This window comes from Scardinius erythrophthalmus (genome assembly GCF_964197995.2).
Source record: "Scardinius erythrophthalmus genome assembly, chromosome: 3".
In the NCBI taxonomy this organism is placed as follows: Eukaryota; Metazoa; Chordata; class Actinopteri; order Cypriniformes; family Leuciscidae; genus Scardinius; species Scardinius erythrophthalmus.
In genome coordinates, this window is record NC_138223.1 from 33,774,383 (window position 1) to 33,788,343 (window position 13,961).

The 13,961-nt window shown below is 36.7% G+C and overlaps 1 protein-coding gene across 1 annotated transcript; it reads right to left on the reverse strand.

The window, feature by feature from the left end:
* Nucleotides 1-6,273: 6,273 nt before the first annotated feature.
* Nucleotides 6,274-10,879, reverse strand: LOC308688419 (uncharacterized protein). The gene is made up of 4 exons (XM_081361440.1): nucleotides 10,811-10,879; nucleotides 10,357-10,442; nucleotides 7,298-7,320; nucleotides 6,274-6,994 (listed from the first exon to the last, which is right to left on the reverse strand). The coding sequence occupies exons 1-4, from the start codon at nucleotides 10,869-10,871 to the stop codon at nucleotides 6,781-6,783; spliced, it is 384 nt and encodes a 127-aa protein (XP_081217566.1). The 5' UTR covers nucleotides 10,872-10,879; the 3' UTR covers nucleotides 6,274-6,780.
* Between the last annotated feature and the right edge of the window lie 3,082 nt (nucleotides 10,880-13,961).

The following is a 13,961-nucleotide window of genomic DNA, read 5'->3' on the forward strand; positions in this document are numbered from 1 at the left end:
CAGCAAAACTTGAATCTTGTTGTCGAACAACTTTAGTTAATTCAGCAAGTTCAAAGTTATTCTCCCATAGGTTTACTCCTTTTGCATCAGCATAGAGAGCAGTGCCTTTAACAGGCGGAAGCTGAAAATAATCTCCCACTGCAAGAATGCTCACTTTTCCAAAGAGAGAGTAGTCACCAGTTTGTTTTATTTGTCGCAACCTTCCGTGAATATATGACAGCAGACGATGGTCAACCATAGACACTTCATCAATAATCAAAATTTGCAAACTACCCAATTTTGTCCGTAAAGAGTTTATTTTGTCATCACCAAGAGGCTGATATGGCAGTTTGACGTTTGCACCAATTGCAAATGTATGATGTAAAGTGGAAGCTCCGATGCTATATGCGGCAACTCCTGTAGATGCGCTTAAAAGTACAGTAATGTCATCAGGATTCTCAGACAGCTGAGATAACAGTCTGGAAGACTCATACTGTATTGCCTTAATAAGATGACTTTTTCCTGTGCCTGCTCCACCAGTAAGAAATAATCGAAATGGTTCAGGGTTTTGTCCAAGTATTTTCTGTAGACACCACTTTTGCACTTTGTAGAACACAGCAGATTGTTCCTCATTTAGTGACCTCAGTAAATGCAGTGCATCATCTCTTGGCATTGTAGTGTGGTTTGTCTCAATTGTACACACAGTTTGAGGATTTCCTGTAAGATCTGGAATAAGTTCTTGAGTGTCATTTTCATCAGGCAATAGTTTATCCTTCATCAGTTCTATGCATTCATCACGCTGTTTTTCTGTTTCAGGACATATCTGGGCCCAAGCATCTTCTAAATACACATCTTGCTCTAAAAGCTGTTTAGCTCTGTCTATTTTGTCACTTTCCTTTTCAAACAATTCTCTGTTGCCATCAACAATGGATTTCACTAGTTTCACGTCACAACCACTTTTTATGACACCACTTTTGTAAAACTCCTCATATGTGGTATAGTTGCTCGGCTTCAGATCACAGTCATCGTAATATGGTAAGAAAAGCTGCAGCAATGAATGATAATATTTTTCTGGATCTTTAGTGGGTGAAAACCTTGGGTACCTCACTACTGCAGGTTCAGTTCGTGTCCTTCGTTTGACATGGCCATTGTTATTATTCAGTTGAATTATTTCATTTTCATTTGTTTTGTTATGTGAAGAAACCTCTGATTTTGTCAGAACTCTGTACTCAGAACAAAACCTGGCAAGACATATGTTTTCTAGTGGTTCTTTCTCTGGTCTGTTTTTGTACCTGTCAATGAGACTTGTCATCCAAAAACTGCTTTCATCATCAGACTGGTCATTTTCCACTTTGTTTCGCAGCATGTTCAAAGGCAAACTCATCTTTACAGGATTTTGTCCTACCGGAATAAATTGTACTTTACGAGAACATTCCTTCAAATGCATTCCTGTTAGTCTGTACACAGCCTCTTGAGCAGAGATTTCTCTATTGTGCAGATAGACACTTCCCAACTGTTTTAATGACGCTTTAGCATCAAGATTTCCATTCATAGCCTCGCTCTGAGTACGCTGGAGTAACAGACCCATCTCTTGTTCTGCTTTTGTGATGTAACTGATTATATAGACCACTACAGAAAAAGCATCTGTGACATACTGAATATCCATATTCCCTTGCCAAGCACGCAGTAAATCTCTGTTATACTGGTTTACCCAAACATCTTTTGGATTTCTTTTCAAGACAATACTTTTCTTTTTGGTACACCTGTTGTATGCTTTTTCAAACATAGTTTGATTAATCCCAATAGATGAAAAAAAGGCATCAACTGAATCAAAATTGACATCAGAATATAAAGCAGTTTTGACTTTCTTTGTAATTGCACTTGCTGTGTCATCTCCATCTTTCCCTTTCAACTCATCTGCATGACTTGGTCTTGTAATAAACGTACGACTGGATGGTGGTCGTGGGAAATTAAATCTACAAACTGTATTTTTCTTGCGACATGTTTTTGAATGTCTTGTACTGTGCTTCTGAACACTGTTCACTGTTTCGTAAAGTACAGTATCATTTTCTGGTGGTATCTCACAAGTGATGTAAGTGTCAATGAACTCAGCAACCGCAGGATCATTGTCTGCGTCATTATCATTGAGCTTCGGAGCATCTTCCACCCAAAACAGACAGTGAACATGAGGAGAACCACGCTGTTGAAATTCAACACGATAAAAGTAGTCTTTTATCTGGCCAATAGGTTTTGCTGGTGACATTATGACATTTTTTAGAAAACAATGCCATCTGTGATCAAACATTCTTGCTGCAGTGACAGGATTTCGTCTTATGAGTCCACACTTTTCAGACCAGTCAAGCTCATCAGCATTTATTTGTTTCCCCTCTTGCTTAATAATAGTGTTCATCATTTCAGGCCATCTCAGATCAGCAGAACTAAAAGATGCAAAGAATGTTGATATGCCTAGTTGTCTTATCAGGGCAAACAGATCTTTTTGCGTAGACATCCAATAGGGAGGAGTTCCTCTTACTGGTCTTAAGAACTTATATCCTTCATCATAATGTAGTATTCTTTGCAAAGAATCAGAGTCCGTCAGCATATCTTGTGTTACCTTTAAGCAATTTTTTTCAGAGCCTTTTCTCAGTGCAATTGATACATTAGACACAATTTGATCAACTTCTGATATATATTGTGCATAAAAAATGAAGTCTGTGCTGTGTGCAAAACGTCCATCTGCATTTAGAATTCTTGCATTTAGATATCGTGACAATGTGATTTTTTCCTGTCTTTCGTCATGAAATGTTGGACCACCAGTAGGATAGAGAACAGGGAAACACTTTGCCTCATTGTCTTTTTCAGTTAGTAGCCTAACAGGACTGTTACCTTCTCCTGGAGCAACATTTAGTACATCATGAAAATGTTGATCAATTATTTCTGAACCCAGATCAACAGGTTGTAGTGATGTGTCTGACAGAAGACCATTTTGTTCTTTAATATATGTTATATCTTCCTCTGGATCATCTCCAGCTCCATTATGATCATCATTTTTATCAGTTACATCTTGTTCCTCCACTTCAAAATCATCAGCATCCTTGTCTGATTCATCAGTTGCATTCAAAGAGTTTACCCACTGCTCATTAAACTCAACATCATTATACCATTTATTATGTCTCATCAAATAAGACAGTGCATGTCTGACACGATCAGTGCTGACATATTTATATTCATAATGGCCTTTATATGTTAATTTCCGTTTCAGTTTTATTCTTATCATGTGGTCATCACATTCATTACGTGGGAGAATATTTGAGACATCTGTGGTATTAACAGGAACACACACTACAGGTCCATGACAGCCATTCTGTTTTCCACGGGGAAGACAAAGCAACTTCATAAAAGGAATATTGCGTGCAATAAGATGTTCTTCCAACGAGTTCAGACCTTTTAGTTCTTTTGGAACGTCCACCAAATGCATGTTGTTGGCAACACTCTCTTCAGGCAGTTTCCCACCAAGGATTTTACGATGACATGTATAGCAAATCCACAATTTACAAGCCGGATTAGCTGATAAATGGCATCTATTCTCACATTTATTGCTGCATTCATGTAAATACTTCAATGTGATGCATCTTTCAGCCAAATCAGTAATTTGTTGACCTCTGGTTTTATAGCAATCTCTTCTACATTCAACGACCTGTTTTCTGAACAATAAACGATGACAAACACAGCAAACAAATTCTGGACCTGTATTGACTTCTTGATGAAACTGATTAATAGTGAAATCAATGTCTTTCTGTCTCTCCCTCTGTTCTGCAGAAATTTCAGATCTTTTTTGTTTTTTACTCATACGAAAATTTTCATCGTCATGGTATTTCTTTTTAGAGTATTCACAAACACTTGTTTTAAATGCGAGGTTTCTGCGATATTTTCTCTTTGAGTATTCACAAACACTTGTTTTAAATGCGAGGTTTCTGCGATATTTTCTCTTTGAGTATTCACAAACACTTGTTTTAAATGCAAGGTTTCTGCGATATTTTCTCTTTGAGTATTCACAAACACTTGTTTTAAATGCAAGGTTTCTGTGATATTTTCTCTTTGAGTATTCACAAACACTTGTTTTAAATGCAAGGTTTCTGCGATATTTTCTCTTTGAGTATTCACAAACACTTGTTTTAAATGCAAGGTTTCTGTGATATTTTCTCTTTGAGTATTCACAAACACTTGTTTTAAATGCAAGGTTTCTGCGATATTTTTTCTTTGAGTATTCACAAACACTTGTTTTAAATGCAAGGTTTCTGCGATATTTTCTCTTTGAGTATTCACAAACACTTGTTTTAAATGCAAGATTTCTGCGATATTTTCTCTTCGAGTATTCACATACACTTGCTTTAAATGCGAGGTTTGTGCGATATTTATTCTTTGAATATTCAGACACACTTGCTCTAAAGGCTTTATTGCTCTTATACTTGGTCTGAGAATAGTACCGAACAAGTCTTTGAAAACTAGCATTTTTGGAATACTTAATCTTTGAATTTTCACGTTTTGACTCCTGTACATGAATATTGTTCTTATATTTCTTTCGAAGCTGATCAAGTTTCTTCTCCTTATAATCAGTGTCTTCACAGTATTTGGTTTGACAAGTTTCAATCATATTCTGCCTATATTCTCGGTTTTGACGGTATTTCTTTTTAGAACTCTCTATTTTTTTCTGCCTAAAATCGGCATTGCTGTGGTATCGCTCACGTGCTCTTTTGGATTTAGAGTTCTCATCTGTGTCATTTAATTTCCTTTTTCGCAAACAGCGATTTGTCCTCTGATCATGCACTTCAATGTTACAAGCTTGTGCACAAACATTAGCTTGATTTCTATGTTTAACACATGTAACAACTTCATAGTGATTTCCATTGCAGTGCTTCAAATAGATTGCATTATCTGTAAATGACTGTTCGGTAGGGGCGTGTGCATTCCATCTGTCATCATTAAAGGTCATTATATTTATTTTTAAAAAATCAGCTAGACCAAATAATTCCACATGACTTCCCCACGTTCCTGAAAAATACATTTTAGACTGTGTCAAATAATCTTTCATTGATCTGTCCTCTTCTCTTAAATATTTCACAAATTTAGAACTGTTATCTTCCAGATGTTTAACAACTGCACGCCTGATTTTCAGGTGTTTCTCTTGATTGCCGCATACTGCATGTGCTATTGATCTAAACAAGCAATTACCGTCTCCTTTAATGCCCTTTGTTTTACACGGTACTCCTAAAGAACACACATTTGTGGCTTGAACAACAACGCTTTCATTAGTCAGCTGTAAGCATGCACACAGAGCATCCTCATCTGCATATGTTAACGGTTTGAAACTAAACTCAGTATTTACTGTAGGGCCAATAATGATATCATCATCATCCATTAATAAATTATCATGTAACTTGCTTATATGTGAAATTTTGGACTTTGTCTGTACACGTCTATTTTTCTTACTTGAATTCACACAGGTGTCAACCGATTTGCACATAGTTGCTGGTTTGTCTACACGTGTTTGTTTACCAGTGTCTGCGACACACTTACTCTGCTTTGTTGCTCTCGTACGTGAAACTTGTGTGACGCTTTTTTTAACAGACTTACATGACCTTGTCTCAACAGTTAAAGGTTTGGAACTTAACTCGGCATTAACTGTAGGTCCAACAATGACATCATCCATTAATACATTGTCATGCAACTTGCTCACATGTGAAACTTTCGACGTGGTCTGCACCCGTTTATCTTTCTTACTTGAATCCAGACATGTCTTAACAGATTTGCACATAGTTGCTGGTTTCTGTGCACATGTTCGTTCACCAGAGTCTCCAACACACTTACTCTGCTCTGCTGCACTCGTAGGTGAAACTTGTGCGACGTTGCCTTGTTGACCAGACCTACATGAACGCATCTCAGCACTCGTTGCCTTATCGATTACTGTTGCTGTCACACCCGTCACTTCAAATGATTCTCCCTGACCTTTCAGTGATGTGGCAAGGTTATCAACATGATAAAACAACATGTAAATGTCGTCACAATAAACTACTACGCTTGTGCCTGCATTAGACTTAACCATACCTTTATCATCACGTGAATGGGAATCAACCACAGCAAACATTGACCCTGCCTTTATAACTGCACAAATGTAGCCATAAATGTTCAACAAACATGCATCAGACTGAAACAGGGCCCTCTGAAGTGCATCCTCTATAGACATGCACACACCTCTCAATGCACCATCATACACATCATTACCAAAAACACCACTCAGAGAATCTGACATCTTTATTGAGAATGTTGTGTTGAAGAGTGTGTGCACAGTTGGCAATTCTGGAACAGCAACATAACCACGCCATGCTGAATCATTGATCTTCCCCTGTAAGTCCATGGATGTGTACAGGTCATCTCCATGCAACAGAACAGCATCCAGGTCATCTCTTGTCCACGTCAGCACATCCTTCAGCACACTCATCATGACTGCTGTGATGCTGTTTGCTGCACACTGTCTGCCACGGTTGAAACCAAATCTGGAATCAGCTTGATGGAAGGAACCCTGTAAGACTCTCTGTGGAAAATAATCAGAGTTATCGACATCAAGAGATGAACACATCGGAAGGTTATTGGAATCCATTGAAACATTATTGCAAGCCATTGAGGGGTTATTGTAAACCATTGAGGGATTATTGTAAACCATTGAAAAATTATTGGAACCCATTGAAAGGTTATTGGAAGTCATTGGAAGGTTATTGGAAGTCATTGGAAGGTTATTGGAAGTCATTGGAAGGTTTTTGGAAGGTATTTGGAAGTTTTTGGCAATTGCCGGAAAGTTTTGGAAATCCAGGCTCTCGACAGTAGAACCAGAGAACGATGCCTTTTTTTCAAGAGGAGGCATAACCTCAGCCAACTCCATGGAGGAAGTGAGCAGAACGCGCTCAGCATTCCTCCTCTTTGCCGCCCGGGACCGACGGAAACCCTTTCCACGTGGCATCTGCAATTATATGAAAACACACAGACATATACAGACATATATATATATATATATATATTTATTTGTGCCCTTAATTTGTACATCCTTTTTGACAAAAACGTTCTCCTGAACACATTACAAATGTGTTTACATTCACAAAAATACACGGGTACAAAAATAATTTTTCATTATAACTAAATTACCAATGACCAATTGATTCAATTAACTTGTAAACTGTAAAATAAAGCATGTATTTAACTTCTACACAATGCCTTGTATTACCTATATTTTCACATAGATAAAAAATAGTTTACCAGGCCTTACCTTAGATTACTTCTGAAAGTCTTCTGAAACACAAGGAAAAATCTCAAATTCAGTTCACACAACATTAATAGACAATTAGTCACCAATTATGATAATCAATTATAATAATCAATTTCAATGAGTATCAGTATTTGTTTCATTAAAAAGACAAACTCATAAAATTCATTAAAAATATATATATAATTAGTCTTTTCAATCTATTAAAAATGTACTACATTACACATTCACCAAATAATCACTATTAAAAATATTTGAGCTTTTAATGATTTTATATTGTAATCATTTCACAGTTATTCTCCACATTAGAAGCAAATTAATCTCAGTGGCATCATTTCAAAGACAGGGCTTAACCTAAACCAGGATTAGGCCTTAGTTCAATTATGATATTTAAGTAGGTTTTATAAACATGCCCTAGAAAAAACATTACTAGTGTGCATATTGAGACAAAACAATGATATTAAATAATATATATTTTGATAATATAATATATATTTTAAGATATGTCTAAAATCACTCAAACATGCATTTTACCCTTGGACTAGCTTAAGCCTTGAATGTGAAACCAATGGAGTAAATTTTAAATATTTAATTGAGGATAGGAGCAGAATGCAACTCAATGCATATATTTATAATATTTAAGAGTGCTGGCCTACATAATTAGAATACGTAAAGTAGCACAGAGGCAACACTATACACTTTTATTTGCACAGACGTGTTTCTACGCATGCCATCACGCAGATCGTCAAACTTCATTAAATATTATTTCTCGTAAGGTTCGAGTGGTGTCGTGTGTGTGTGTGTGTGTGACAGAGAGGAATTAGAAACAAGCAGAATGTGGTTGTTTGTAAAGCACACGCATCATCATGTATCTGTTTTAAAACTAAGCTAAGACATAAATCTGAAATTATCTTAATCAATATAGAATCGCTGGAGAGAATCTATAACACAATATCACATAAATTAAACAAACTGTTATGCGTAGCGTGCCAAGTTGATGCTTCATCTGCAATACAAACTGGTTTACTCTCGCACATCACGGGACCAGACTGTAATCGCAGCTTTGCACTTAAAAAAAAATGCATTTCATCATATCACAAATGCAATTAATTGTTCATCGCTAAGCTAACACATATGTATCTGTTACACTATATAGTGTCTGTATAGAATTAATAGTAGAATGAAGTAGAGAAATAATAACAAATAATATTTTGTAAACCAGCTGTTTCGTTGCAGTAATGAAACAAAACACATCAATACAAATGTCAGGATCCCAATGAACACTTAAATTAAAACATAACAAACCAGTATATAATACATACATGCACGTAAGCGTGGCCAATGTGGCAAAAATATCATATAACGATTATTTAAATAAAATAAAAAATCACAATTAACAAATTTATCACAGTTCTTTTTATGTTGGTTTTACCATTTTGCAAGTAACTAATCTCCCTATTTTTTAAACAAAACATTACAAGGTAACAAAAAGTAACAAAAAAAAATAATTGCAAGCATTTAGGCCAAAGTGGCAAACATAAAAATCGTTGTCAATATTTTCTTTGTTATTAAAAATTACAAACAAAGATACACATTGCATATACACACCAAAATATTCAAATAAACAATGCTTTATATATTATTATTACTTTTCACCTACAGTAGGTGTTAAACAGTAACATTAAAATACAAAAATAAAACACTAAATTGACTTTACTGTATTTATAGATTGATTCGTATTAAAGCTACTAGTAAAGTTCTCAGTCAACAGCAAATAGTTATTTTCTCCTAGTCCCCATTGACTTCCTTAGTATAGTTTTCCCTACTATGCAATTCAATGGAGGTCAGCAACTTTATGGATAGATACATTATTCAAAATATCTTATTTTGTGTTCAGCACAAGAAAGAAATTAATACAGGTTTGGAGCAAATTTAGAATGAGTAAAAAATGACACAATTATCATTTTTGAGTGAACTTTTCTTTTAATGATAAGCCGAAACATGTTTATTATAAGGCTACTCTGTCACTTTAAGACCTGCACGCGACGCGTCTAATACACGCATGACTCGCACCCAGTTTTCTCTCAAATGTTTTCTTGCTTTCACTTTAGTCATAAACCAAATGTGTTTACGTAAATCTTTTATTGACAAGTATTGGCTTAATAAGACACAAAGACAACTTAGTCCATTAACCAAGGCGCTGTTTAACAGGCTTTAAGTGTCTAACATACACTTCGGGTTTAATGCGCTCAGAAACACGCATGAACAGCGCATCAGCACACGAATGAAATATTTAACCATGCAAATGCAAATAATGCCCTTTAGTGAATTGCAGTGTCCCGTGAGTGTAACTCTACCTCTGCATTAACATGTGATGTCAATGCACGTCGCGTTGTACAGTGGCGGAAACGCCAGAAAACTGATAAAATGTGTGCTACTATTGCATGATAATATATTTCTTCAAAAGTAGATCGTGAACGTATTTTAATCATCTACGAACAAAACTCGTACAATCTGAATTCATTCCGATGAATGAATCTGAATATTGTTTACATGGACACTAAACGTGATCAAAAAGCATTCGCACTACAAATGACAACCGGAATATTTACCTCACAGAACAATACGCACTTTAGTCTGTCGCATTTCGTGTTGTTTTCTTATGAATCATGATAGGCTCTCTCAAAATGGTACAAATACGCACATTCCTACACGTACTGAACTAAAGTTAATGCTCTCTTCAACGACCACAGGATTCGAGAATAACATATTTTCAAACGAATCATACCTTCAAAACACCTCATCTATACAACACACTACATATAGGATTATTTTAAAATACTTTTGCATGCTATTTTGTTAAGATTAACGTTAGCTTTACAACACCACAATGAGCAAACCTCATTAAATTAAAACACCAACTAACGCCTATTTCTCACAAATAAACATACACGTCAACTAATATACACATACTTCAAATTATGTTAGATATATTATGAATAAGCAATAATAAATACTGATTAATAAGATTATATAGACAACACATGAGAGCACGTTCTTACCGTTAGAGAAATGGGAACACAATAACTTCCTACCAACCGGAAATGTTCTCTCTGCCAACAGTCGCAGCTCCCCCAGTGGCTGGGATCTGGGAATGAATAAACATTTACCCTCCTTGCATACATAGCATAACTTTTACTTTATTACATTAACATAACTGACCATTTATTCACCAGGGGTCTCATTTATAAAGCGTGCGTACGCACAAAACGGGGCTGGAAACGTACGTACGCCAGTTCCCACGCAAAGGTTGTGATCTATAAAAAACAAACTTGACGGGAGAATATGCGCACCTTTAAGCAAACATTGAGCCGTGCGTACGCACATTCTGGAGACAAAGGGAATTGGCGACACCGATGGTGAGCTGGAGTTAATTGTCTTTTTGGTCACTTTTAGACAGAAAATCAAAAGAAAATTTAACATACAGAAAAATAATACAAATATAATTTCACTCACCAAGCTTGTCACTTGAAGCAAATATCCATCCCTTCTTAAATGTCCGCGCCAGCGAGCGCATTGGGCCGTTTGAAACTGACGCAAATAACAGTTTAAATAAATAAAATAATGATTTAAACTATGTTTTACTTCTAATATATACATTTAGATTAAATATGCCATTCATATTAATGCAGTTGCACTTAAACATGAAATCATTACTCAGAAGTTACAACATTTTTATATTCAAATTCAGTCAATAGAAATATTTGTTGTGGATGCAATGTTTTTGAACACTTTTCCTCTGGCATGCTGTGTTTTAATGTTTTAACCACAGAGAAAACTGCTTATCATGATAATACCAGATTGTCTGAGAAAATAGTTTCGTGCAAATAATGCCCAAGGCCTATCTGTTTCCATTAAAAATATCAATTAAAAATACAATACGGCCAGTGGAAAAGATTGAGAAAAACTTTCTCTGAAATGTATTTAACACTATTTGATGTATGTATTCAAAAACAAGGCAAGGATAGGCAACAACTTGATTTTTATTAATGTAATGTGTCTTGTACCGTTAAACGTTATCACGTGTATGAATAATCATATGCAAATGATATGCAGATGAGGATCTACATAGTAAAATAGGCGTTGTAAGCTGTTCGTGGTCATTCCACAAAATTGGTGCCTTTTGTGTCCCTGAGAAATAATCAGACGTAGAATTACTATAACAACAAATAAATTTGTGATTTAAAAACATAATAGTACTATGTATTATTTCCTCAAGATTACATTAAATTAAAGTCATTTATATATTATTTTAAATAATAAAAATTGCATTTATGCTGATAATGGTAAAGTTTTTGGCCTGTCCCTCCCTGTGATTGTTCTTTTTCAGCAGGACTTTTAATTTGCAAATTGAACACAAAATTATACAACAATCACATTTTCATATTTTTCTAAGTATAGTGTCACTGTTAAGCAATGTTTTGGCATAAATATACATTATTTTTAATAAAATATAAATAATTTTATCGGTATCCCCTGATTTCATGTCATGCCTGTTACCCTCACCAAACACCCCTTGTAAAATAATGGTACATTCCTGTGACATCACTTCCAGAAAGTTACATCATCTCTCATTCATTATTCCAACAGTTAGAACACAAGCAAGTTTCTCTCTCTCTTCTATAATACTCTATTTTGATGATTTATTAGGTTTAACTGAGGTGCGGACATCATGCAATGTCAAAACTGTTACTGATTGTTAAAGTATAAATTTAAATTAATGTAATCAATATCTACAAGTAATATCCTTTCAAAGTGTACAACATGTGCTTTTGTGGCCTTGCCCTAATAGCTAGCAATTAGCAAATTAGCTTGAATTTGTCAAACCTGTTACTGTCAGGCCTGTTACTTTTGTATAGTAACAGGTTTTGACATGTGGGGTAACAGGGATGACATAGATTAGGTGTCACCTTAGCCACACTGTTTTTAAAGTTTATCGGTGTAAATTGCTAACATTTTTAAAGGTCATCCTGGGTGTTTTATTGAGCTAATGCCTATATCATTTAGAGTTGGTATTGCTGGTGCATCTGTATCATCTCAGGGAACCGAGGTTACGCTAGCATGCAGGGATGCCAGATCAACCCCTTGGCCTGAAAGAGGAGGTCCCTCCTCACTGGTATCAACCATGGAGCAGTGCTCGTCAGCTGCATCAGAACTGGGAACCAGGCTTGGTTCGTCCAGAGCGGAGCCACAAGTAGCACTGCGCATCCGTTTTCCCTGATTCGCCCTAATACCTGCGGTAAGAGCGTGACGGGGGGAAAAGCATAGAGCAGGCAGCGGGGCCAGATGTGAGCCAGCGCATCCCTGCTCTTGGAGAAAAAGTCCGAACAGTGAGCATTTTCCTGAGACACAAATGGGTCTACCTTCGCTCTGCCGAATATCTTCCACAGCAGTTGGACTGTCTGCGGATGTAAAGACCATTCCCCTGCCAGAACATTGTTCCTGAACAGTCTGCCTGGTCCTACATTCAGGTGACCTGGCACGTGCGCTGCTCTCAGCAAGCGCAGATTATGCTGAGCCCAGATCAGGAGGCGTTCCGTCAGCCTGTAAAGGCTTCGGGATCTGATACCTCCTTGGGAATTTATATAGGCCACCACCGACATGTTGTCCGATCGGACCAAGACGCGGTATCCTTTTATTTTGGGACAGAAAACGCCTCAGCGCATTGTCAACTGCCATAATTTCCAGGCAGTTTATGTGTAGAAGCTTTTCCCGTTCTGACCACTGGCCAAAGAACGGTCTGCCCTCGAGCAGCGCTCCCCATCCCGAGGTGGAGGCGTCCTTGGACACTACCTTCACACTCGAGGAAGTCCCCAGGCTTACACCTGACCTGTACCAGTCGGTCGCTTTCCAAGGTTTCAGAGCTGAGATGCATTTTTGATCTACCTTGAGGCATAAGAGACCGGAGGTCCACGCTCGACGCAGTACTCGCGCTTTAGCCAGAACAGGCCAAACGGCAGGACTTTGTTTTTGACACCAAACTTTGCATGTCTCATTGTCACTTCACTCTGACCACATCACATCAGTTTTGTGACTGCGCCACCTACTGGTCAAAAGTGATAATCCATTAAATCATATTTTTAATTACTTTTTATATGATTTTTCAGCCATTTCGCCTAAAATCATACTTTTTCGTACTCCTCCTAGACCGTTTGTCCGAATTTCACCAAAATCGAATCGTATCATCTCCAGACCGTGCCGACTAAAAGTTATGTATTTCGTGTCGATTGACGAAACTGTTTTCATATAGCGCAGCAGCAAAGTTGAGGCATGATGCTAAAAGCACTATTCAGGCTTTATCTCTGCAATGCCTTGACATATTAACACCAAACTAGTTATGTGTCATTGTCACTTCACACTGACCACATCACATCAGTTTTGTAACTGCTCCACCTATTGGTCAAAAGTGATAATCCATTAAATCATATTCTAAATTACTTTTCATATGATTTTTCAGCCATTTCATCTAAAATCCTCTTTAAATGTATTTAATTGCTCATTGTTCCAGTTGGTCTGACACCTTCAGCCAAGTTGGCATATCCTGTCATCTGCTTGCGCTTGGCCCCGATAATTGCTGCTTGCAGCTATATTTATTATTATTATTATT